General features: G+C 42.7%; 1 protein-coding gene across 2 annotated transcripts in view; it reads left to right on the top strand.

Annotated features, from left to right (window-relative positions):
- The window catches only part of prr12b (proline rich 12b), a 36,658-nt gene extending 10,443 nt beyond the window's left edge, over positions 1-26,215 (top strand). For both annotated transcript variants that reach the window (XM_074655082.1, XM_074655081.1), the window contains exons 4-16: positions 220-4,778; positions 6,520-6,723; positions 10,012-10,086; positions 13,818-14,637; positions 16,916-17,571; positions 17,661-17,777; positions 18,880-19,013; positions 19,157-20,127; positions 20,253-20,372; positions 20,535-20,632; positions 20,863-20,994; positions 22,342-22,437; positions 25,042-26,215. In XM_074655082.1, the coding sequence (XP_074511183.1) occupies positions 220-4,778; positions 6,520-6,723; positions 10,012-10,086; positions 13,818-14,637; positions 16,916-17,571; positions 17,661-17,777; positions 18,880-19,013; positions 19,157-20,127; positions 20,253-20,372; positions 20,535-20,632; positions 20,863-20,994; positions 22,342-22,437; positions 25,042-25,176 (8,117 nt within the window). In that variant the 3' untranslated portion in view covers positions 25,177-26,215. The remainder of the gene's footprint in view (positions 1-219; positions 4,779-6,519; positions 6,724-10,011; positions 10,087-13,817; positions 14,638-16,915; positions 17,572-17,660; positions 17,778-18,879; positions 19,014-19,156; positions 20,128-20,252; positions 20,373-20,534; positions 20,633-20,862; positions 20,995-22,341; positions 22,438-25,041) is intronic.
- The last annotated feature ends 211 nt before the right edge of the window (positions 26,216-26,426 follow it).

The following is a 26,426-nucleotide window of genomic DNA, read 5'->3' as shown; positions in this document are numbered from 1 at the left end:
CTACCTCATTTGTCGTTAGTTCTTGTTGCTATTGAAATACTATTATTTCTAAATAATGAATTTAAATTTAATTTACAAAATAATTTGCATTCATTTAATTTGCAATAATAACCAAGAAGTGAGAGAGTCTTAGTCTCAAACTGAAAATGTGCTAATTTGTTAAATTTTAATAGTAACTTGCATTTATCAACACTGTCCATGTAATATTGTGTCCTTTAGCAATGCATACATCGGGCCCAGCGGAGCTCTTTATTTCAGGGGCACTACCTGGTTCAAGCTCCTTCCCCTCCTCCTCAGCCCTTTCTGCATACCAGCATCCTGGCTCCTTCTCTGGACGATCTTTTACTCCCTCACTATCCCTGCAGGACACGCCTACATTTAGCCCGACTTCCAACGGTTTGCTATCCCCCCATGATCCCCTGCTTCACATCAAAACACCATCTCAGGCCAGCTTGGGCTTTGATCGCTTGCTGTCTTCCCAGAGTGCCGCCTACCGGGACTCCCAAGAGCCCCCGGCCCCTCCCCAGTCCCAAGCCCCTCCCACCTCTGCCAGTTGCCACCTGTCCCCTCACCAGTTCAATCTGTTGTCCTCCCAGCTCCACAACCAGTCCTCCCAGCTCTATAATGCCTCCATGTTCTCTTCCGCACCAGCCCTGCTGCCCACGGCCCCCCCTCTACCCCAGCCCCCTTCAGAGAGGGCAGTTTCCCGGCAGGACAGTGTGATCAAGCATTACCAACGCTCGTCCCCAGTGGAGTCCACAACACTCCCCCCACAGCAGTATATCAGCTGTGGGGGGTCATCTAGCTACCAGCAGATAGCCAGCCACCAACGGCATTCTGGACTGTCCTGCAGTCCCCTGGGGGAGCAAAGCCCATCCTCTGACCCCAAGCCCTCACCCCGGTTGGAATCCAAGACATACCGACCTATCATCCAAACCCCCTACACATCCTCGTCCTCCAGCTCCTCAGCCCCCTCCTCATCTGGCGCTAAGGGAGCCAAGAGCTCCAGCTCCAGTAGTGGCTACTCCTCTACGGGCTCAGCGTCAACCTCTTCCCGTACCCCACACACTCCACCATCGGCCTCCTCCACTTCCTCTTCATCCTCTTCTAGCTCAAAGACAAACACTGGCTCCTTGTCTGCTCCCTCTTGTCAGCAGCCCCCGCCTCAGTCAGCATTGGCACCACCTCCACTACCTGTGGTGTCAACCAACCTTGTTCAACAGCCAGCACCCAAACAATGCCTCTCCACCTATGGCTCTCCGCCTGTTGCCAAATCCAGCACAGGCCTACCAGATCACACCCCTCCCCAGCAACATGCCCAGTCCTACTCTCCCGGTCAGCCTCCATCTACACACATGGCCCAGTCTTATGAAGGCTTTAACTCACCTCATGCCCAGGACCTGACCTCTGGAACAGGGGGTACTGGAGGGAAACCCTTCACTAGTATAGGCTCAGGAGGACGCTCGTTTTCTGCAGAGATAGTATTTGGGGACTCAAGCTTTGGCTCAACTCCTCTCAGAAGAGCAGGCAGTCCTTCCTTAGGGTATGGGAGTGCTGGAGGATCAACTGTCAGTGGACCCGTATCAGGAGCTGCTGCACTTGGCAGTGGAGTTGGATCCGCGGGATCAGGGAGCGGGGCTGCTAGTGTTGGTAATGGAAGCAGCAGCTCTTACCACCTGCCTGAATCTAGTCCTTCACCCTCCATCAGTTCTACTATCAGTCGCCCTGGATTGCACTCTCCTGCTTCTGCTTGCCCTGCACAGTCACCTGGAGGTTCAGGAGCCAACAAGTACTTGTCCTCAATCCTCTCGCCTGCTTTCATGTCCTCACCACAAGGTTTTCCTGATACACGACAAGTGCAGAGCCAGTCCTACCACACAACACCACCTAAGCCAAAAACGGAGACCAACATGCTGGGAGTTGAGCAATCCCAAGATGAGGAAGAGGATGATGATGATTTCCTCATCCACCACTTACTTCATGCCCAGAGCTCAAATCCCCATCCTTCCCAGCATCACCCACCTCCTCAGCAACTTCCCCAGTCGCTCCCACAAACTAGGGATGGGGAAGGCAAGAGGTTGACCTATGATATTGACAAGATCTCAGAAGAGCGCTACCACCTTCAGAGTGTCATTCGTACCAATAACATCTCCAACAATTCAAGTCCTGGAGCAGCAATTGATGATGCAGAAAGTGGCTTAAACAGTCAGTTGGAAATATCTCAGAAGAAACAACAACAGGCCAAATCAGAGTTGACCATATCAAAGTCCACTGCTGGAGGGGTCACTGACTCTCTTTCCCACTCCCATACCACCCACTCCCATCAACAACAGCATGACTCCTTGGGCTCTGTGGTCCATTATGGAAGAGGAGACCCCTACACACAGCACTCCCATCACACTTCACATGTGTCCTCACACTCTCAGCAACACTCTCAGCATCCCCAAATCTCCCAACATCCTCGGCACACTCAACACACACAGCACTCTCAACATACTCAGCATAGCCATCCCCATCCCCACTCTCACAGCCACCCTCACATGGAGCTGAAGAAGACTTCAGATATAAATGACAATGCCTACTTGTGTAACACACCAGATGTGCAGCAGGCTCGACAAAGCCAGGTCCCCCTCTCCCTGATAGAATCACCGCCGGACCCTCCCCAGCAAACTCACATGCTGCAGTCTGTCCTTTCTCATACCACTCACACTAAGATGGACCCCCAGCAAGCCCCTCCACAGCAGCATCCATTGAGCCAGCAGGCCATGATGGGTTCAGCCGGAGGAGCAGGGCCTGCCAGGGTGGAATCCCATCCACAGAACCAGTCATCACAGTTGCAACTCCAGCTTCAGACCCAGGGTTTAGATACCCACTACGGCCTTGGAGCCCAGCCAAGAGATCAAACCCGAGCCAGTCAGAACTCAGTATCTCCACTTGAAATGCTCGACCAATCTCTATCCCGAACGAACAGCAGAGGCGGTGGAGGAGCTCTGGACAGAACCGGAGTTGGAGTGACTGTTACAGGAGGGGAAGGAGATGGTGGCGACAGACATAGACAGCAGCACAGACTTACACCCCACCACCATCCCCAACAAACAGCCTCAGATCTCCATGACTTCCTCTCTGAACCAGATTTGGGCTTGTCCACCCCCTCACACCTGCACCACCTCAACCAGCCTCAGGCCCATGCCCACCCCCATGCCCTCCATCAACAGCAAACACACACTCACCATCAGCTGGCACACTCTCAGTTAGCTCACCCACTCTCCCACCGGATGGCAGCGAATATGGGAACTCCCCAACGACAGCAGCAGCCTCAACAAAGAGAGCCTGGAACTCTGTCACTCTCCCAGTTAGACCAGCTCAAACAGCACCCGTTTGACGCAGTGAGCCCAGTGGGTAAAGTAGGACAGAATCAAGTTCAGCAACAACAGCAGAGGTTTGCCCCTCTAACATCCATCTGCTTTCCAGACTCTCTCTTACACGATGAAGACCGCTCTTTCTTTCCTGAGATGGAGGACATGTTTTGCTCAGCTGATTACAAGTCAAGCTGTGCTGAGGATTCTGGGGCAGGACAGGCTGCTCAAGAAAGCCTAACCCAGGGCCATGGGCAGGGGCAAGAGGGTATGGAGGCCTTAAAAACAGGAGGTGCTGGAGAGGGCTATGATATGGTTGGTCACAGTGATCAAGGTTATGGACAGTACTGCCACAGCCTTCCAGGAACAGGAAATGGCAATCTACACCTAGACCTTGACTCTATGAAGACCCACGAGCTTCCCTCCACTGTGAATACAGACCAACTTGGCCTCATCCAATCCCAAACAGCCACTATGGGGTTGAGTTCAGCAGTTCCTGGGGATGGCACAGTCAACAAGATGATGGGAGGTGTAGGAGTGGGTGGAAGTTCAAGTACTACTGGTCTGACATCGCCTATATTCTGTTCCTCTCGACCCAAGAAACTGCTGAAGACCAGCTCATTTCACTTGCTCAAACAGCGGCGTGAGCCACAACCTCAAACAAAGAAAAACTATGCGCAGGAGTATGAATTTGAAGACGATGAGGATAAAGCTGATGTTCCAGCTGATATACGCCTAAACAGTCGACGCCTTCCTGACCTGCTCCCTGACTTGGTGTCTAGTTGTAGGAAGGCTGGTGGGGTATCAGGAGCAAGTGGGCTCAGTCCACTGATGGGTGACATGGACTTCTGCCACCCCTCCAGCTACTCATCCCTTGGACACCCTCCACAACTCCTCCCCAACGAAGGCCCTAAAAAAAGAGGCAGGAAACCAACTAAACCAAAACGTGAAGGCCCTCCTCGTCCACGAGGTAGACCACGCATACGTCCTCTTCCAGAGCCCGCCTACTGCAGGGGGCTGATAGGATCAGTGGCTGGAGAAAGTAGAAAGGGTCGTGGGCGAGGTCGAGGGCGAGGCAGGAAGGAGGAAGGGCTTGTTGAAATGCATCAAGATGTGAACAAAGCACAAAGCCTCCCATATCAGCAGCAGCAGCAGCAGCAGCATCGGCAGCAACAGTTCAGCCAACAGCAGCATCTCGAACAGCATCCACACGACCAACACAGACAGCAAGCAGACCACCACCAAGCACCACAACAACAGCATCACCTGCATCATCAGCAGCAGCATGTATCCTGTTCTCTCCTTCAACCGCATCATCAACAGCAGCATCAACAGCAGCAGCAACATCAACAACAGCATCATCATCAACAACAACAGCAACTATCCCAGCTGCCGCAGCAAGATCCAGTCAGACCTATCAAGGTAAGAGTGAAAAGACCAGACTCTTAGAGTCAGGCCTAAAAAGTTTGAAAGTGCTGAAATGGTCCTAGCTTAGAGTAGGACATTAAGAAACGTCCTACCTGCACTGAGTAGAAGAATAGAAATTCTGATGATAAATTGCGCCCTGCTTATGGCGCTCAGAAACGTAAAAAGAAATATGTTGTGTGTGTGTGTATATGATTTATCTGGTAAACTTGACTTTTAGTTATTGAATGTTATTGTTTAAGTTCAAATTTTTAAATATGAAGTTATATATACATTTTGTTACTTAAGTAGTTAATAGTTGAAAGCTAGACCTAACTAGATTTGATAAAACTGATATAAGTATTTAAAAGTCCTATGCACAAATTATAGTTCATCTTATTCTGAATGGCCTCCACCAGCTAAGGTAAATCTTACACTGTATGTATACTGTAGAATAACAATTCAGTTAGTGTAGTGCTACTGTAGCTTCAGAATGTTGATCAGTTGAAGGAACAATTAAGATATTTCAATGTATTATGAGGTACTTCTCCATAGTCAGTGTATTACCTACAGTAGATGGCGGTCGGCACCCCCCCAATTTGGAGAAACAGACAGGAGTACCAGCACGGCAGCTACGGAAGCCCGTGGACGCGGGCAGCAGCAAAACATCTATTTTCAAACTAAATAGCTATATACCACCTAACAAATATCAATATCAGTTGAAGTGAACTGAAGCTGTTATCTATGCTCTCTTAAAAGCCACCAGACTATTTTGACAAAAACAGTCATTTTACCTCGCAGAAAACGGGACCTGCTGGTCTACTGCTGCCTCCATCGGTTTGTTTGTGTTATTGTAGGACTTTTTTTGAAAGGGTTAGTTCTGATTCACCAAAGTCACACAATAACACAAATAAACTAACTGATCGAGGCAGTGGTAGACCATTATTCCATCTAACTATCCCTTTAAGGTAGAACTCAAATATATCACTGAGAATTCTAGGGACAGTTTTGCTCTTTTGACTTGGAAATAGTGTCAACAAATAGTCAGCCTTAATCACTTTAGTTGATGATTATCTCTAAGACTAATTTGGTATCAGCTCTGTATAGATTAATGTGTAATTTATGATAGCAAATTCAAGTGGAGCAACAGCAGATAAAATACAAAAATCCAAGTGATTATTGCTGACTTTGAAAACTCCAATGTTTTTTTTTGACACTTGTCAGCAGGTTTAATTGATTGATACAATGGAAATGACTCAGAGGAAGTAGGGGTAGGGGTATGGTGGCTCTCTTTTAGGTTTAAAAATAGTATTTTTGTGCAGTTGTTTCAGGGAGCAGCCACACCAAAAAATTCACTCCCAATTCAGGGATGAAGGGAGCAAGATGCAAATAGAGACTCACTGATGTCCAGGCAATTAGAGAGAGAGGGAACGGCAACAGGTGTGTGTATGTGTATATATATATATATACAGTATATAAGATGAAGAAGAAGATATATATGCCCACAATACTTCTTGATACACTTGCTTGTCACCACAGTGTGCAATAAATTTCCCTTTGCCAGTTCTGGCCTGACACAAATTAGATTTGTCTAAAATCAGAACTGAACAACAACTCATGCTGAGCGTTACGGACTTGTGTCGTATATCTCTGTGAAACCAACCCCTCAGGGGTTCTAATTCCAACAAAACAATGCTAAAAAAAAAGTGCTTCTGAATGTCTTCCATCTGACCTGAACCCAAACCCGTCTGTCTCTCAGATCAAACTGCCCGTTCCCAACATGCCTCCATCAGAATCTTTGTTGAGGACAGACTCACTGTCCAGCGCTGAGCCAGTTCTGTCTGACGGATCGGTGGGGTCGGCACCATCTCTGGGACTGAGTCCTGGACCCATAGACATCGGCAGAAATGAGATGAACCAGACTCAAGACAAGATGATGAAGCATCAGCAGAAAGCTGTAGAGGTAAAGAGCACACATGAGAAGTTTAAAGAGAAGCTGATGAGTTTACAGCGAGTGTTGTCATGTGACTGTCCAGCTCTGTCTGCTCGGTTGTGCTGGCAAAGCTCCTTTTATTAGTTTCGCTCTGATAAATGCTGAACTCCTCAAACCTATTTGAAGTGTAAATTTATTTGTAATCATTTCAATGCCAAGTATTTGAAACATTCAATGCTTTATTGAAAGGATGGTGAGTACCTTATATGAATTCAATGCCGATTTCACCATGCAAATTTGAATGGACTGGCGCTGTGCGATGTGTGACCAAAGCTGAGAGTTTTCCTCATTTCCCCTGTCAAATTATACACAACAGCTTGAGGGGAGTGTCTTTTTCACAGGGGAAGGGCATAATGACAAATATCTTGCAAAGCAATATTATTTGAGCAGGAATTAAAATATAATTATCTGAACAGTGGATTTATTTATTCAAAAAGGGGATTTGGAGACAAGACTGTTTGGTAAAGCAGAACCTACGACCTGATGTTAACCTAAAAAAGGCTTAGAACCTTTAGTATTATTGCTTTACCAATATTCATCAGCTAAGATTCTGGGTGTGTGGGAGAAGGGGCTGTAGATATCTGTAGAAGGGCTGCAGAGGACCAGCTCAAACCATATTCCATGTTAGAGGGAAATTAAATCTAGTTGCCTCAGCAACAGAGAGGTTTACTGTATCTGCAGTCAGTACTTTGACTGTGACCAAGTGGCACCTTACAGTAGATTTCCAGATCAAATCAAACTGATTTACAGTTCAGTTAGTACGTATTTGAACAGTTATCCTCTCTCATTGTGCTGGCTTTTTATTCCAGGCCATTGGTTTTAACATTAAAGCTGCAGTGGGTAGAAATGGAGCATGCCTGTAAAGCTTATTTCTCTCCTCAAATGTTTTCAGAAACATCTTGTAGTGTACTATTTAGCTGTAAAATGAGAACGTTTGTGACCCGGCAGCCATGTTGAGATCAAGTTGAGGAAGTACCAAGCACCGCCCACCAGCCAGAGCACAGCCAATAGGAACGCTCTCTCTCTGAAATGACCTGTGATTGGTCAATGTCTCCCGCCACGGGCTAGATTTTTTAAAGGTCCCGTATTGTGCTCATTTTCGGGTTCTTAGTTGTATTTTGGGTTTCTACTAGAACATGTTCACATACTTTAATGTTTAAAAAAAAACTTTATTTTCCTCATGCTGTATGCTTGAATATACCTGTATTCACCCTCCGTCTGAAACGCTCTGTTTTAGTACATTTCAATGGAATTGCAACGGAATTGCGTTGCTAGGCAACAGCTTGGGTCCATGTTTACAGAATGTTTACAGTCAGCTGATGTCATTCACATCCACCACTTTGAAATTGTCTAAATATTGTATATTTGTGACATCACAAATGGACAGAAATCCTGACGGCTTGTTTTCAAAAGCTCAGTTTCTGAATACGGGCTGTGTGTATTTCTCTGTGGATTAAGCGTTTTGATACTTTCACAGTATTTATATAGAACTTAAACCTGCTTTATAATATCAAAGACATGAAAATGTAACTTTTACAATATGGGACCTTTAAAGCCTGAAAACAGAGCCATGAGGAGGTGCAGAAGTCTAGTTATCTCTCAGAACACTTGAATTACAATATGCTGAAAGGTTATTATGGAATTTTTTGCCCAATGATGCAAAAAAAAATTCTGCCTACAGAAGTTTTAACCAGTGACTGAAGTTAAAGTGCTGACTCACCTTTAAGGATGTTGGATGGTCTTCACATCTTAACAAAACCTAGTCCTGTAATTTTAGAACAGTGCAGCAGGGCCAATGTTGGACCATTTGCATATCAATAACTCACCGTGTCTTAACTTGAGTTCTTGAAAAAAACATTGTTTTTCTCGCATGGAGAATCAAAAAGTCTTGACGAATTGAAGTAAATGGGGGTCGTGTTGAACAAATAGTATGGTTTTAGCAAAGAAGTCTAGTGGTTAGGGAAATAGTGAGAATACAAGTGGATAAATGAGACTTGGATTATACTGCAAGAGTTGTGTGAGAGTTTGTAAACGGATGTTTTGATGTAGTTTGGCTGTTGTTAAATACAGCCCCCATGCACTTCAATTCATCAAGACTTTTCTCCCTGTTTGATTCTCCTTTCACCATGGAGGCATACAAAAAAAACAAAGTTTTGTTCAAGAATCCAAGGTAACACGGGGTGAATAATTGATATACAAATGGTCATTTTGTGGGTGAATTATTCCTTTAAAGGTCCCATATTTTAAAAAGTGACATTTTCATGGCTTATATATTATAAAGCAGGTTCAAGTTCTATATAAATACTGTGAAAGTATCAAAACGCTTAATCCACAGAGAAATACACACAGCCCCGTATTCAGAAACTGAGCTTTTAAAACAAGCCGTAAGGATTTCTGTCCATTTGTGATGTCACAAAATTTCTACAATATTTAGACCATTTCAAAGTTTTAAACATAAACATAGTAAATGTGTCCCAGTTTATTTGCTGTTACAGTGTATGTGAATGACATCAGCTGACAGGACGTTAACATGGACCCAAACTGTTGCCTTGCAACGCAATTCTGTTGCAATTCCATTGAAATGCACTAAAACAAAGCGTTTCAGACTGAGGGTGAATACAGGTATATTCAAGCAGACAGCATGAGGAAAATAAAGGGTTTTTTAAACATTAAAGTATGTAAACATGTTCTAGTAGAGACCCAAAATACAAGTAAGAACCTGAAAATGAGCACGATATGGGACCTTTAAGAACCTAAAGGGTAAAATGCAGTACAGCCATGGCAGAGCATCACTCGGGACTCACCAAGTGTCTGCTGGTGTTTGTGGGCTTCATGTTTTTTTTTGCATTGACTGCAACTAAATATTAATATAATAATATTAATAATATATTTAAGTTTAAGTTAACTTGTCATTGCGTTTTGTTCCTTAAACTTTACGAGATAATGTACTAAAAGACTTGATTTTCTACATTATTCTCATTGATAAATCTAGGTACACACATTATAGTTATTCTTAGTATCAGGTTCAAAGGCTCCCTGTACCCCTTTTAAATGACACTATATGAACATTTGTCCTCTTAAATGTAATCTAAATGTATAAACGTGTCCCCGATTTTACAACCCCCACCATGAAATCTTCAAGATGGCCTCTGTGAACATCTCGAAAGGGATCACATAACATTGTTGTTCATGTAAAGAAAGAGTAAGAGATGGACCTAAACTGATTTTTGAAAGCAGTTTTCTCTGATCTTAACACAGATGACGTGGAAGAAAGAAATCGACGATCCACTGAATCCTGAAGCCTGGGCTGCTATGCAGAAACTCTCCAGTTCAGTAAGTTGCTTCACACCCTCGACAAAAAACGAGCAAAGCCAGGAGCTTCATATATAATTCATACTTCATCCATTCAAACTCAAGCCTCTGGTATAGGGAGAGCAACACATTATCTGCCTTCTTCACACCCCAGGTGCCTAAAGGCACTTATGCCAATACCTGTGTAAAAAGGTAGCATTCTGCCCAGGTGTTTGTTCAAACTACATGCACAAAATGATTCAGTGATAGCAGTCTCCAGTGGAGCAAAAAACACAATATAGAAAATTTTCAGTCATGTTTTTGTGATTTGAGGTTTGGAGAGAAGGAGGTTATAGTTGACTGACAGCCAGTTCTTTCTGACTGACAAAAGAGAGAGGAGAGAGATGGCTGTTACCAGGGCAGCTGTTGCCACGGTTACTACATTTTTCAGTGCAGAACCCTTGCTGCCACCTGCTGTCTGTTGAGCTGTATTACCTATAGCCCAGTGTTCAAGGCCTTTATTTTAAATAACAGTAAGTAGTAAAGAAGTAAAAATCCTTCACTTTTATTCCTAATTAATACGCATTTAAGATTAAAGATGCTCTTGAATGTAAGATAAACATAGAGAGGTTTCTTAAGGTTGTTAAGAGTCGAGGTGACCACGCCATGTTTTGGAATGACAATGTACAATATAGTATATATAGTCATGATGAATAGTATGTCAGCTGAATCAATATGCATTCCTCAGTTGTGCAAACAACAAGAATAAAGCTGTCATTGATTTTTGTTTGCAATCACTTTTCATGCATCTTCACTGTCTGCTTGTCAATGTTCCTTATAATTTCAGTGATGCACTGATGATGTATTTTCATATCATAAATATATCAGATTGTTGTTCATTCCACGTGTTAATTGCAACCGGAGATATGAGAGATTCCACACAAATAAAGTTTTAAAATTACAAATGTTTTTGCAGAACGAAAAAAAGCAGATGACTGAGTAAAATGTAAGTGTTTTCTTAAAGGATGAGCAATGAGCGTACATGTGATAAGGTATAACAGAAACGCACGGTTCAGGGAAAATGGGGCACGGGTGTCAGATATACCCAAAATATTGCAAATTTAAACAGAAATCTACCATTTGGATGAGCGTTGACTTGTCATCACCACAAAGCATGTAGAGATATATCAGTTCATCAAAAAGAACCTGCAACTGTTTTGATAATTGCTTAATTTAATTAATCATTCATTCATTTTTTTTCAAAACATTTCCTAGTCCCAGCTTTTCTTTTCTTATGTGACCAGTAAACTAAATATCTTTCGGTTTTAGATGTTTGATTACAGCATGGTAGGCATCGTCTCAATTTTCGGATATGTTATACACCAAATGATTAGTCAGTTAACTGAGAAATTAATCATATTAATTGATGGTAAAAATAATTTCAGTTAGTTGAAGCCCTAAGATGTCATGTCAGAATTAATTTTTTTCTAGTGGAGTGGATTTTGTCTGTCAAAATACTCATTTTTCTAGAAGATTCAGAAACAAGGGAAACTACAGAGGGAACATCTGGAACTATATCACAACACTGGCAGAATTGTTTGTAGTTAAAAGTTGCACATATAAGTATTTTTATATGAGCAATTGGTCAAATGACGATGTGTATAATGAAATTGAAAGGGGTCCTCTTGTAATGATGAACTCATAGAGAATGATCAACTATCTGCTGTACCCTCAGTTCTATCTTTCAGCTCTCTGTGTTGGTTTTACCATCTGTAGCTTCGCTGTTTTCGTTCACTCTCACCTTGGAGATGGTGAAGACCAAACCAGAGCTTAAAGGGTAACTTTAACTTTCCCATGTTTTAGTGTCTAAGTGACTAACCGGCAAGCCACGAAACGAGCTGTGAGTGCAGTGAGCAGCGTCAATGTAATCCACTAAACGTGCTTGTTTTTACCACTGTCAAGCTCCGATTCTTATTAGAAGTGTCTGACAACATTATGGAAAGGACCCTACAGAGAAATAAAACCTTTTTCTCAAATTAATACGGTCGGCCATTGAATTCAAAACCTTCATCCACATTGTGGAAATCATCTAAATATTCAGCCATGACATTGAAAATCTTTTAGATATCATTAAGCTACACTTTCTGTACTTCAACACAACAAACTCTGCCTGGCTGCCACTCGTGTTTCCACCATGGATGTATTCCTGCGTCTCAACACGTCACCTCGCCAGATTTCACAACGAGACTTCAGCTTGAGTGAGACTCTTTCCATAATGTCAGACACTTATAACAACAATCAGAGTCTATCTCGGCAAAAAACAAGCACTTTTAGTGGACGTAAATGACGGTGCCATCTCGCCCAAATAGTACCGTATTGCAGCCCGTGAGCAGCTGCTGTCTACAGCGCTCTCTCTCAATACTGGACCAGTTTCAGAAATTGTTGACCCTATTAGTTAGTTAGACACAAAAACATGGGATAATAGGGTCCAGGTTGAAAAATAGCGGAGTTACCCTTTACAGAAAAGGGGATATTGGATTTATTCATCATTCATTCATTCATGCTTTGTGTCTGCCGGATGTGTAAAATAGCAACTGTTTGCTCACAGGGTGATAAAAATAATGGTCACTATATCATGACAATAGTGCATGAGTCAGGTAATCTGAAAAAAATCATGTGCCACTGTGTCCTCCAGTGTCCTCCGGTGCTCCTAACGGCATCTGCAAGTTCTCACAGACTGGAGGAAAACAAGCAGTCAGAGCTGATCTGGAGTCTGCCATCCAGCTGCCGTCTATGAGAGCCGGCTGTCAATCACTCTGTGAAATCTTGCAGATGCCATTTAATCATATTTGCTCCATTTCTACACACTGCTGCTTTAATAGGAAAAAAAACCAGAGGGTGTCCAGCTGCTGTATTACTGTATGTTATTACTGTGGATTTTAGCACACATGTCCAGGTTGCCTCTCTATTCAAATGGGTATATATATAAATATATACACACTCATTTACACCTCTCTTCAGGTGATCATCTTGAATTGGAGGTAGATAGATCGCAGGTGCTACTTTTACTGCATGCACAGCACTCACCTGAGCAGCTGATTTACTGTATGTGCAGTAATACTTCAACAGGCCGGGACAATCTGACAATGTCTTTACATAAAGAAAGAAATAGCTTACTGTAGGCCTATCCTACGTTTGCTGAATTTACAACAAGGCACGATTCATTACGAATTTGTCGCAGACAGCATTTCACAAAGTTTATAAAGTTTCACCTAACTCGACAACTCCAAAAATGGTGTGATTTTTAGGTATGATTTTTTAAGAGAAGTAATCCCTTTTTTAGCTTCTCTATTCAGTTCGCGAGTGATTGACAGCTGCCTCCGTTGAATGAACAGCCAATAGGAACGCTCTCTCTTTCTCTCTCTGAAATGACCTGTGATTGGCCAAAGTCTCCCGTCATGGGCAAGATTATTTTGAAAACAGCCATGAGGAGGAGCAGAAGTCTAGTTTTCTCTCAGAACACTTGAATTACAATATGCTAAAATGTTATTATGGGATTTTTGCCCAATGATGCCAAAGACATTCTGCCTACTGAAGCTTTAAGTCTTTAAGTGAAAATGAGACCAAATTACTAGTTGCAGCTGTTTTTTGCAGTGTACAGAGAGGAATACAGCTAGATGACAGACCATGCCAGTGCAGTGGAAAAGGAGTGACAACATCATAAAGCACTCATCAGTGATGATGCTGTTTGATGACTCTTTTGCCTTTTGCAGGCTGATGAGAAGGCTTTCGACTTCAAACCTGGCTTCATGGCCTCTTTTTTGGACTTCTTGAAGACTGGCAAAAAACAGTCGGGCCTTGAACTGGGACATGACGGAGGTGAGCAGGAATCCCTGAACCCCTTTTCCTCTCTGAAGGGAGGGATCTTATCCTCGCCTCCTCCTCCCCTATCGCCGAATCCTCCGCAGCAGCGAGCATTCGGCGAGGGAGGGCAGGGCGAAGGGTCGGACCTGGCTCTCAGCAGCTGCCCGAGTCCCTGCAAGCCACTGGACGAGGAGCTCAAAAGGAACCTGGAGACGCTGCCCTCCTTCTCCTCCGATGAGGAGGAGGAGGTCAGTAAAAACCAGGACCTGCAGAAAAGCATATCATCTGCCATCTCGGCCCTCTACGACACCCCGCACTCGTTAGCTGCCGCAATGGCTTCGGCCATGGCCAGGACCCCGTCCAGCATGTCCCCGTCTAGCCCACAGGAGCCGCCGCTCAGCCCTCCTCTCCCCGCCATGCCTCCCCTCATCCCCAGTATGGAGAATGGAAAAGAGGAGGCGCTCACGTACACACAGGACATACAGGACAAGGAGGAGCAAAAACTGGTCTCCCCACAGTCGAACAGTGAAAAAGCAGAGGAGAGGGAGGCCGAGCGAGGACGAGAAGAGGAGAAGGAGGGAGGTGGGGAGACTGCAGACGATGAAGAACTAATGATTGATCCACTGAATCTGCAGCAGGGAGACCTGGAAGAGCAGGAGGAGGAGGAGGAGGAGGATGAAAAGGAAAGGATGTCTGACATGCAGATGTTGGAGGTTCTTAATGTTGAAGGTAATGTATGTTTCTTCATCTGTCTGCCACTCATATTTTCTTTAAAAACTTCTCCCCTACACAAAAGTTATATCATGTCTCGAAAGTTCATTCTTGACCGTGGAAATAGTAGAACTTAAGGTCCACTCGCTAGCTTTTTCCCTGAGGTTTCAAGAGCATCTCATGGCCTTCATCAGCAAATGGAGTCACTCAGTAGTCATGGAGTTGGGTCCCCTGTTGATCCAACTATGGAACTTTAGTCCTGTAATAATTATAATAATATTAATAATAAGTGGAGATTGTAACCTCTGTGTGTTTAAAGATGGTCTTGCATGTCAGATGTCAATATCCTCCTTGATTGACTCCTCAAGCAAAATAAATTAAATTACAGATAGAGTTGAAAGCTACTTTTTTTTTTTTTTTTTTAAACTTTGACCTAAATTTCACACTATGGTCACGTGATGACATCTGAACCAACTTGATGACAGCTGATCCAACAACTTGATTCACTGATGAGGGGCCGTGGGAGAGAGCTCTGGAAAAGGGCAGTGAGTGGATCTTGATTTAATATTACTTAAAGATAATATTACTCATATTGTAAAAAGTGAGATTGTCATGTCTTTTATAGTATAAAGCAGGTTTAAGTGCTATATAAATAATGTGAAAGTATTGAAACCTTCAATATACGGAGAACTACGCACAGCCCGTATTCAGAAATTGTGCGTTTGAAACAAACCGTCAGGATTTGTGTCCATTTGTGATGTCACAAACATACAATATTTAGACCATTACACGGCTTTAAACGTAAACGTTCTTAATGTGTCCCATTTTATTTCCGGTTGCAGTGTATGTAAATAACATCAGCTGACAGGAAGTAAACATGGACCCAAACTGTTGCCTAGCAACGCAATTCTGTTGAAATGAGCTAAAACGGAGCGTTTCAGACAGAGGGTGAATACAGGTATATTCAGGCAGACAGTATGAGGAAAGTAAAGCTTTTTTTTAACATGAAAGCATGTAAACATGTTCTAGTAGAAACACAAAATAGAACTGAATGAACCTGACAATGAGCATATTCTTGGACCTTTAAATTAAATAAATCAATTGAAAGTGTCTATGAGTGGGAGACAAGTGAAAGACTGTGTTGTTGTTACTGGTAGATTTGCCTAACCTAACTTAACCTATAATGGCTTATATAAAAGCCACACCCAAAGGACAAACAATAGGTACAAATATTTCCATGACAAAAATCACCAGTACATTTTAGATATTAGTGTTCAATTTCACATATAAAAATATACTGTGTAAAGTGTAGGAGTAAAGTTAAAAAAAATAATAATATAAAGTAGCAGGAGTAATTGCCATATTTACAGTTTCTAAGAGTGATCATTATTTTCCAAATCAAATGTTTTTGTCAGCAGAGCATTTCTAAGTCTTGTTTTATACGCAGACAATGACACAGAGGAATCCATCAAATGGACATTTTCATTCCATAATATAACTCCACGAAATCTGATAGAAATCTCACCACGGGATGTTTTATACAAAGGAAGAGGAAGATTCTCCGAGTAGTTAACGGAAAAATATCTAAAACAATGAGGTAAATCCCTTATATCTTGCCTTAAAGACAAATGTACAGGTTTGAAGAATGTTGATGTAAAATATAGTCAATTACTGCAATTAAAAAAAAAAAAAAAGCAGTGCACTTGGTATAGCAGCATTCGAAAACGTTTGCTAATCTCGCTCTGTTCAGATACGTTGGAAAAGTACTTGCCCATACAATATTACAGTAAGTTAAATATGGATAAATTAAACTATAATATAATGTTAACAGACATGTATTGTGTATGAAACCTCGTATTTTTCTCAGGATCCAAAGAGATTTGGTGACCTTATCGCAGACAAAACCAACCGGATTTCCCCAAGAGAGTTTGTCATCTATAAGAATACCTCTGTTGATGAAACTTTCAGTATTTCTTCATTATGAATATGGAGTTTAATTTGCTCACTATCCTATTTTTTATGTCCTGCAAATAAAATGAAGTTAGACTTTTTGACTTTTTTTTTTATGACAACTTATTTGTTTGAAACCATATTGAGTAGTTCATGATTTAGTTCACTAATGAGAGTTGTCAAATCCTGTTACTGCCTCCAGGTGAAGCTTCTGGCTAACAGGCAAAAGTTAGTTTCTTGCACAAACACACCAACCGAGGAATGAAAATAGCGATCTCAAAGTCATTTCGTGTCACCTTAAAAACTTGCCGCTAACTTTCTAATTTCTTCCCATCCTGTTTTTCAGATTCTCCATCAGGACTGGTGCTTGCTCCTGCAGCTCCATCTCCATCCCCATCCCCATCCCCATCCCGATCCCCATCACCATCTCCATCACCATCACCATCCACCTCCCCTTTGCCACCCACCTACTCGTCACCCTCGCCCCTCCCTCCCCCCTGCCTCTCCGTACCCTCCCAACTGCCGATCCTGCAGGATGAGGAAGAGGCGGATCAAACTTATCCTCCCTCTGAGCAGCAGCAGTCCTCCTACCAACCGGCTCCTCCAACCGCAGTTACCTCCCCACCCCCCTCCACCTCCCCTCCGGCCATCTTGTCCTCACCCCTCTCCAACCTTCCCTTGGGCCAGTCCATTCCCCCTCCATCCACCACACCTCCTCCATCATCCTCTGATCAGGACCAGGAACCCGAAGCTGAGCAGCCTTCCCCCTCCTCACCCGCCTCCTCCTCTCCCTCTTCATCATCCTCTCCGCCGCCATCACCTCCAACCCCGGAAGAGGCCCCGGCACCCCAGCGTCTTACCTCCCTCCACCTGGCGAAGAAGCAGGCTGACGCCGCCATCGCCGGGGAGAGCGAGGAGGAGGACAGCGAGAGCGGAGGCGAGGGAATCTTCCGCGAACGGGACGAGTTTGTGGTTCGGACAGAGGACATCGGGACGCTTAAGGTGAGTACACCCACAGCTCCCAGGAAGTATGCGTGGTGAATACATAACTTTACAATAATGGCATACACCGTGTTTGTTTGTGTCACCAGATGGCCTTGCAGACAGGCCGGGAGCCCCCGCCCATCTGGAGGGTGCAGAAAGCCTTGCTCCAGAAATTCAGCCCAGAGATCAAAGATGGACAAAGGCAGTTCTGTGCAACCAGTAATGTGAGTTAACTCCTACAGGTTCAATCAATACTAAATTACATCGGTAATTCGATCACAAATCAGTGATATCAGACTTTGTATGATACAAACCAAAGCCCTGTTTCCCAAAAGCATCTTCTCAAGAGGTGTCTCTATCGTAATGATGATGTAGATCAGAGACGTACACTATATACAACCACAATTTCCCTGGTCATTCCCTCTCTCTCTCCACATATTTCCTGTCTATACCTGTCACTGTAAGCACAGTAATAAAGGCACAAAAACGAGTGCCCCCCTTACCTGCATGTAGAAGGTTAAGAGTGACTTAAAAGCTCTGGAACCTGCACGAGAAATCCCAAACTTCAAGTTTTTATTGTTTTGTTTATTTGAATTGCATCTTTAAAGGTAAAATCCGTCACCTTTTATGCGGATGTCCAATCAGTGCTGATGGTAAATGCAGTCCACTGAAGGAATAAAATTCTCCAGTGCGTGCTGTGTTGTTCGAGACAGCTGATCTCTCCTGCTGCGGAGCCGTATACCGGCTGTGCCTACATGTACCAGGATGCATTGCGCGCAAGCGGAGAGTTCGCTACTGATAAAAACAAAAGAAATAAACTCAAAAAATGTCAATTAAGGAAATATTCTTACACCTAAACAGAAAAATACATCCATATACCTGAATTCAAGTTACTGTCTTACACCGAACTAAGACGGGCTTAATTGCCTGGCTAGCTCAACGTAAAGCACACTTCGTTCATTCGTTCTCGTGATACATCCATGAGCACCGCCCACCAGCCGGAGCACAGCCAATAGGAACGCTCTCTCTCTCTGAAATGACCTGTGATTGGTCAAAATCTTCTGTCACAGGCTAGATTTTTTAAAGCCTGAAAACAGAGCCACGAGGAGGAGCAGAAGTCTAGTTTTCTCTCAGAACACTTGAAATACAATATGCTAAAAGGTTATTTTTTGGAATTTTTGCCCAATGATGCCAAAATCTTTGTGCCTACTGAAGCTTTCAGTATATCCAGTTTGATTAAATCTCATTTTATACTGTGTAAAGTATTTTTTTCATATAGAAAAACTGTTTACTAAATTGAAATTTTCTTCATGTCTCCTCCCTCAGTATCTGGGTTACTTTGGTGATGCCAAAATGCGCTACCAGCGCCTTTATGTGAAGTTCTTGGAGAACGTCAACAAAAAAGATTACGTGAGAGTGTGTTCTCGAAAGCCGTGGCATCGAGCCGGTCTCACTCTGAGGTAAGGATATACACTTCTTGATTTCTTGTTGAATGTTTCTGATTGTCTCTCAGAGCTACGGAAGATTAACTGATACAAACTGGAAAGTAACGGTAAGACGATGGGGCGTCATTCACTCTGTGTCTTTCTTTTTGAACTGACAGACGCCAGTCGCTACCTAAACAGCAGCCCACCATTCACAACCAAACCCCACCTCGAGTGGAGAGAGACGACAAGGAGAGACAGAAAGAGAGAGAGCTGAAGGAGCAGAGAGAAAGAGAGAAAGAACAGAGAGAGAGGGAGCACAGGGAGAAAGTGGAAAGGGAACACAAGGAGAGAGAGAAGGAGAAACAGGAGAGGGAGCAGAAAGAGAGGGACAGGAGAGAAATAGAGAATGTGGAAAGGGAAAAAGAGGACAGGGAGCAAAAGGAGAGGGAACGTAGGGAGAAGGAGAAAGAAATGGAATGGGAGAAGGCGAGGGAGAGTGAAAGAACGGAGAAGGAGCAGAAAGAAAGGGAGAAAAGAGAGAAAGAGCAAAAAGACAGAGAGAGAAGGGATCACGAGAGAGAGAGAAAAGAGAGAGAGCTGAAAGAGAGGGATAGAAGGAACAGGGAGCAGAGAGAACGGGAGAAACAGGATAGGGAGAGGAAAGAAAGGGAGAGACAGGAGAGGGAGTGGAAAGAGAGGGAGCAAAAAGAAAAGGAGATGCAGGAGAGAGAGCAGATAAAAGAGAGGGAGAGAGCAGATAAAGAGAGAGAAAAGAGAGAAAGGGAGTGGAGAGAAAAGGAGAAACAGGAGATAGAGAAGGAGAGAGAGCAGAAGGAGAGGGAACAGAAGGAGAGGGAAAAAGAGAAAGAGAGGGAGCAGAAAGAGAAGGAGGGAAGAGAGAAGGAGAAACAAAGGGATCACGAGAAAAGGGAGAGAGAGGAGCGAGAGAGGAGAGATGGCACGGTGGAGTTCGCCAGGTTGAAGGAGGAGAAGAGAGGAGGAGGAGAGAAGAAGATGGAGCGTCGGCCCAGAGCCAAGGCCGCAAAGGACAAGGCAGAGCCTCCTCCCAAGAAGAGGAAGAAGTGGTTGAAGGAGGTGCCATCCTCCTCCTCTGAGTCGGACTCCTCCATACCCAGTGATGACGAAGGTCAGTTGTTCTGTGTGTGTGTGTGAGTGTGTGGTACACACATATTTGTTAATTACATATGAATACATCTCTCTGGGTCAGTGTCTGCTGTGTTCACGGCCTCAGTGTGGCTTCTTGTGTTTTAGGACCAGTGCGAGGCGGAGTTAACAGCCGAGCCATGAGGGAGATTTTCAGGAGCTATGTGGAGATGCTGGTCAGTACGGCGCTCGACCCTGACATGATCCAAGCACTGCAGGACACTGATGGTGAGCACTCAGGAAAAAAAGACTGGAAACGTCAAAAAATGACGTCCTAACGTCTTCTCCTAACCGCTTTTCCTTGACACCTTCCTTTGCAGGTCTCTCTTGATAACAGGCAGTGACAGTTATTAAAATGTAAATGAGTGTTCTGCTCTTTTATCTCCTCAGACGAGTTGTACCTCCCGCCCATGAGGAAAATTGACAGCCTGCTCGGTGAACAGAAGAAGAGGTTGTTGAGGAGAGTCAGCATGAGTGTTCAGCACCAGGTAAACCTACAGTACACACCTCCTTCTAGTTTGTTTTACAGGCACTTCTCAAAATCACAGTCTAGTTAGAAGTGACCACCTCTTGATGAGGGTTTACAATAAAAACCTCGGTGTAAGGGTTTAAAACAAATAGAGGACTGCAGATACGTTTAAAAAAGGGAGTTTTGTTGCACCAATCCTACCTGAGCTGTACTCATGCCTGTCACTGCATTCTGCTTTCCTCTTTCCAGGAGGCTTTACATGTATTCCCAAAAATGATGGCTGACCCTCTGGAATCTGGAGCTGTCAAAGTTCACCTTGGTGGGGAAGGTTACAACCGCAAAACGCTCAACCGGGTCAAGAGGAGTGTTCCTAAGCAACAGGTCAGAAAGAGACTTTCCTATCGAGTAATCCTTCCCTAGTTTGACCGATTGATTGGAGTTTGCTAGTGTTTGACAGCTGCCTACGTTGAATGAACAGCCAATAGGAACGCTCTCTCTCTGAAATGACCTGTGATTGGTCAAAGTCTCCCGTCACGGGCTAGATTTTTTAAAGCCTGAAAACAGAGCCATGAGGAGGTGCAAAAGTCTAGTTTTCTCTCAGAACACTTGAATTCAAATATGCTGAAAGGTTATTATGTAATCTTTGCCCAATGATGCCAAAAAAATGTCTGCCTATTGCAGGTTTAATGGGGAGACACCCCAGGTGAATAGGGTAAACATTTTAACTAATACAGTAGATATCACAATGAAACTTCCCCAGTTGATTAATCACATTAAGTGAATTATTTTTTGTATTACAAGTTTTCAGAAATTGTATGTTTTATGATGCATTATCTTATGAAATATGCGCTAATTTACATACATTACATCCAGAATCGAAATCTGAACATTGGATAAAGCCAGGTTCAAAAGTCTTGTTTCATTTTGTTGACATATTAGAGTCAAAGGTTTTCACTGAGGGAATTTTGGATATCTCTTTGTATCACTCCATAAATCAGAAAATACTGTGAACAGCCATAAAAAAAGCCATTTTCACAATGTTGTTAGGAATAAAATGCTGTATAAATCAGGTTATGATTTATATATGAACAAACCACTCTGTGAAAAACTTCAGAATATAGATAGGAATGAAACTGTAAAGTTTGGTGTGTGTAAGTGCTACTGAAGTGGAGATTTGTAAAGACATTTTGAGAAAACGGCCTTTAATGATGTGGATTGTAAAATTACATATAATTTATTATGCAAGACACTACGGGGGAATAGGGTTAAAACAAATGCATTGGTAAATATCACAATGAAACTTCCCCAGTTGATTACTTACATTAAGACAATAATTTTTTGTCTTACAAGTTTTCAGAAATTTAGTTTAAAATTAGGCTAATGTGAATTAGCAGACAAAGTAGTAAAGTAAACACCTAAAAGTGTATTTTGGATGATTTCTTTATACTAGTCTGAAAGAAGACATGTTATTGAAGCAAAAGCAGCGCATGAAAAACAATGCTTTTGCCTGGGTGTGTTGGCCTGAGCATAAAGAAACATCACAATGCTTTTTTGTTATTTATTATTTAAGTTACCTGCTATCTTTCAGTACTATCAGTTTTCTTCAGTGTTGCTTTAATTGACAGTAGTGCTTTTTTCAAAAGGTGTAGGAATCATCCTACATCCTGCTTGAAAATGCTGAAAAAAAAAAAAACTTCAATCTTTTTTTCTTTCACAACTCTTTTTCAGGATCTGAAGCTCTCGATTGAAACTTGCCGGATCTACAGTCTGTATCATTCCCTTCACCACTACAAGTATCACACCTTCCTGCATTGCAAGAAGGAGGTAAGAACGACTGCATTAATGCTGGTCAATATTTTGGCTCCAATATCCCGTCTGTATTGTTGAGTGTTATGAAATGCTAAAACTCAGTCCTCCGCTCAGGAAATCAGGTTTTTGGGTCACACCTGTCAACCTGTGAAGTTAATAACTGCATTGAGGTCGGGTGATGACATTTCACTCTGCTTTGATTGCTGAATAATACTCACAACAATGACAAGGCCCGGTATCCGGTAGATGACATAACACATCCCCTGACCTGTACAAGTAGGCTGTCCTGACGTCTAGTGAGTGCCTGGCCTTACATCATACGGAAGCTTTCCTTCTTGTCAGCAATACAGGCCATTTTTCCTGCTCACCTTAGTGTGCCTCAAAAAAAATTTTTTTCATCCGTGATGATTACGATCAATCAGACTGATAGTCCTGTTGAATCCAGCTTGACCCGATGACATATTCTTCTCTTTCGTCATGAGCTTTGCCCTTATGACTCGCTGGCATTTAAATGTGATATATTTTCTTTGCATGATCTCAAAATGTTGGTAATGTTATCCAGCTGTTTTTTTTTTATTTTGCATAGAACCAAAGAAGTCACACATTTCTCGTGTTTTCTGAACCCCTCCATAGTTAGCTTTAGTTTAGAGCTACTGTACTAGCAAGAGCCCCCCGCTCACCCTACAGCAGGGATCCTCAACATTTTGTAACTCGAGGCCCACTTCTGATTAATAAACAATTTCCGAGGACCACCTTCCCAAATAAATGACAAACTGGGCTATAAGTATGTGTTATGCCACTGTCAGGTGTAATGTCCCACATAAATATTCAGCTTACCCTCACCCATCACTGCCTGTCATTATGAATCCAACGTATTCAGGTTCATATTTCCTCACCACACGCTGTGGAGCTTTTACTGGAGCAGGGTTGTCTCCAACATCACTTTTTCGCTTCAAGAACAGCTCCATTTTGTGTCACTGCATCCGAGCACATTATGTCTGTAAAGTGGAGACTCGTGGGTACCCATAGAACCCATTTTCATTCACATATCTTGAGGTCAGAGGTCAATGGACCCCTTTGAAAATGGCCTTGCCAGTGTTTCCTCGCCAAAATTTAGCGTAACTTTGAAGCATTATTTTTTTAGCACTCTTCCTGACAAGCTAGCATGACATGGTTACCAATGGATTCGTGGTTTTTTTTTAGTTTCATATTGTGCCAGTATACCTCCGCGGCCCACTAGATGGCGCTCTGAGGCCCACCAGTGGGTCCCGGCCCATTGGTTGAGAATAGCTGCCCTACAGTATCTCATTCTGATTGACTGTCATAATTCTCCTACCGGTACTGGTAAAATATGTTTACACAAAGTTTGTAAGTTAAAATGTTGGTCTGCCCAACAAAGAGGATAGATAAAAATGTGCTATTATGAGTTATTCATGAGCATTTACCACAGCGACCGCACCGACCAGCCCGAATGTGCTGTGACAGTTGTTATATGACACTGCAGTAAATTTATGCTTCAGAATTTGATTTGCCCGTCACCCACTTACACACTCAAAAATATTCCCCCTTAGTTATAAACTAGTTGAATGAATGAATGAATGAATGAATGAATGAATGAATGACTTTATTTTGAACATAAAAATAAATAAAAACAGATACAAAATAATAACAAACAAAACAAGAGTAATAGCGTCCGAAAAGGATTAGGTAGAAGTAAAACATATATTTCCCTACCCCTTTCTCCCTTCTCCTCTAACAACTCAGATATCATAGAATTATGTAATAATATATAATATAATATATAAACTATCCCAGATTTATTTACATCCCAAATTAAATATATGAAGAGCATCCCAAGTTTATTTACAACCCACAAATCCATCCGGAGTTAAAAAATAAATATAAACCAACCTTTAACACAACCCTTATCGCAAAAAATATCTTTTTTTGTATAGCTTTTTAAATTGATTTATATTTGTGCTCCGCTTCAACCAATCACCCAACCCATTCCACCAATCCACCCCACAGACTGAAATACACATACTCTTCTTTGTTGTACAAACACAATACTTTTTAAAATTAAAAATTGATGAATTTCAATGCATGTGACTTTAAAAAGAGTGTGTTCGTGTGTTCCCTATATCCCACATTATTTACTATCCTGATTGCTCTCTTTTGTAGTATGCATAATGGTTGTAAGTTGCTTTTATAAGTGTTACCCCAAACGTCCACACAGTAATTCAGATAGGGTGATACAAGTGAAGAATACAGAATGTGCAGTGATTTATGGTCCACTATGTGTCTTGCTCTTTGCCAGCTTTGTTCTTACATAATTCATCTGAGGTTTCCAGCAGATTTTATGGTCCAGTATCACACCCAGAAATCTATTTTCATACCCTCTTTCAATATTAACATCATCCATCTTCATTTGTACTTGTATGTCTATTTTTTCGGTTTCCAAATTTAATGACAATTTGTTTCTGTCAAACCACCGTCGCCACCATTTTCTCATTTCTGTAGTTGCAGCCGTGCAACTTCCGTTCTCCCTTGTTTAGTTGTCTTTAGAGTTGCATTATGGCCATTGTACCGTATGTAACCGACTTGTTGTTTCCCGACCAGACGGACAGCATCGAGCAGGCAGCTGAGGACCCCGGCCAGGAGGAAGTGGTGCAGCAGTGCATGGCTAACCAGGGCTGGCTGGAGAGCCTCTTTAACTCCTTCATGGAGCTGCTTGGCCTCAGTGCCAAGGCCTGAAGGAGGACCACAGCCCCCCCCTGCCCCCAGCCACCAAACTCACACATCCACCTGCAGTATTATGTGGAAGTATTGAGGTATCCAGAATTTGTGAAACGAATACGGAAACTGTACGGATGCTAGAAGGGAAGACGGCTCCAGCGAGAACAGCCACTGTTGGTTTGTTTGTTTGTTGGAGGTTTAACTTTTAAAGTGTTTGTTTTATTATTATTGAGTCCATTTTAAAGTACCTCTTTATTTCAAGAAACCTATTGAAAGACGGAGGAGTAGTGAACTACGTGAATGTGATGGATTTTCCTCAAAAGTGAAAAAAAAAAGGGACCACAAGATAATTTGGTCAGCACTACAAAAGAGTCGAGACCTACAGAATATTGACAGACACACACACACAAGCTGTCTATAAGTATGTATTAACAACTAAAGTTTGTATAATTTATACAAGGACATTTCCAAAAATGACCGTCCTAAGATGGGATTGTTTGCTGTTACTATTTTTGAAGAAATGTTTTAAAGGGATTTACATAAAAATGGCCCACCTGCAATACTTTGCTTCTATCAGACCGACAGGGTTGAGCGAGACAGAAGTGAGGTTTAATAGGACTATATGATAGTCTCTCTTGTTTCTACCTGCCTCAGTTAGAAGCAGCCGCTTGAGGGGAAATGTATTTAAAACTAAGCTGTGTTCTTTCTGTTTGTTCTTCAAAAGACAACAAGCGAGAGAGGATTTAATGCCTGCAAAGACGATGAATGAAAAAATAAAGCACGACTTTCTCGAAAGGAAGTGTTCGGTGAAACGATCCAAAAGCATAAATGTCAGTGTTTAATGTTAGTCATTTTTATCTGTTTGTTGTTGATTGATATTTCCTATTTCTTTGACCTCTCAGAGGATATTCTTGCAGAGCAATTCTGTTGTTTTGATGTGTAAATATTGTACAGCTCCTTCATTCTCTAGTTTCCAGTTGCTCTTCTGTACATGAAATTCCTGTATTTGACATAATGAAATAAAACAGTTCAAATGACAAAAGTGATGATGAATAAACCACCTTGTGCTCAAGTCATTTCACTGAAGTGTGAGCGATGCACGAACAAGTGGATTTAAGCTGATGCACAGACACTGCACTAAAGAGCCACAAGGTGGCAGGTTAATCCAGTTACCTCTCACTTTCTCCTCTATGAACTAGCTTTGATCGCTGTTCAGAGGCATAAAAAGGGAAAAGCTTATTATTCTATAGTGAGGAAATCCTAAAGGG

Source organism: Sebastes fasciatus, chromosome 13 (assembly GCF_043250625.1).
Source record: "Sebastes fasciatus isolate fSebFas1 chromosome 13, fSebFas1.pri, whole genome shotgun sequence".
Lineage (NCBI taxonomy): Eukaryota > Metazoa > Chordata > Actinopteri > Perciformes > Sebastidae > Sebastes > Sebastes fasciatus.
The sequence above is the reverse complement of the archived record's forward strand: the minus strand, read 5'-3'. Positions and strand labels throughout refer to the sequence as shown.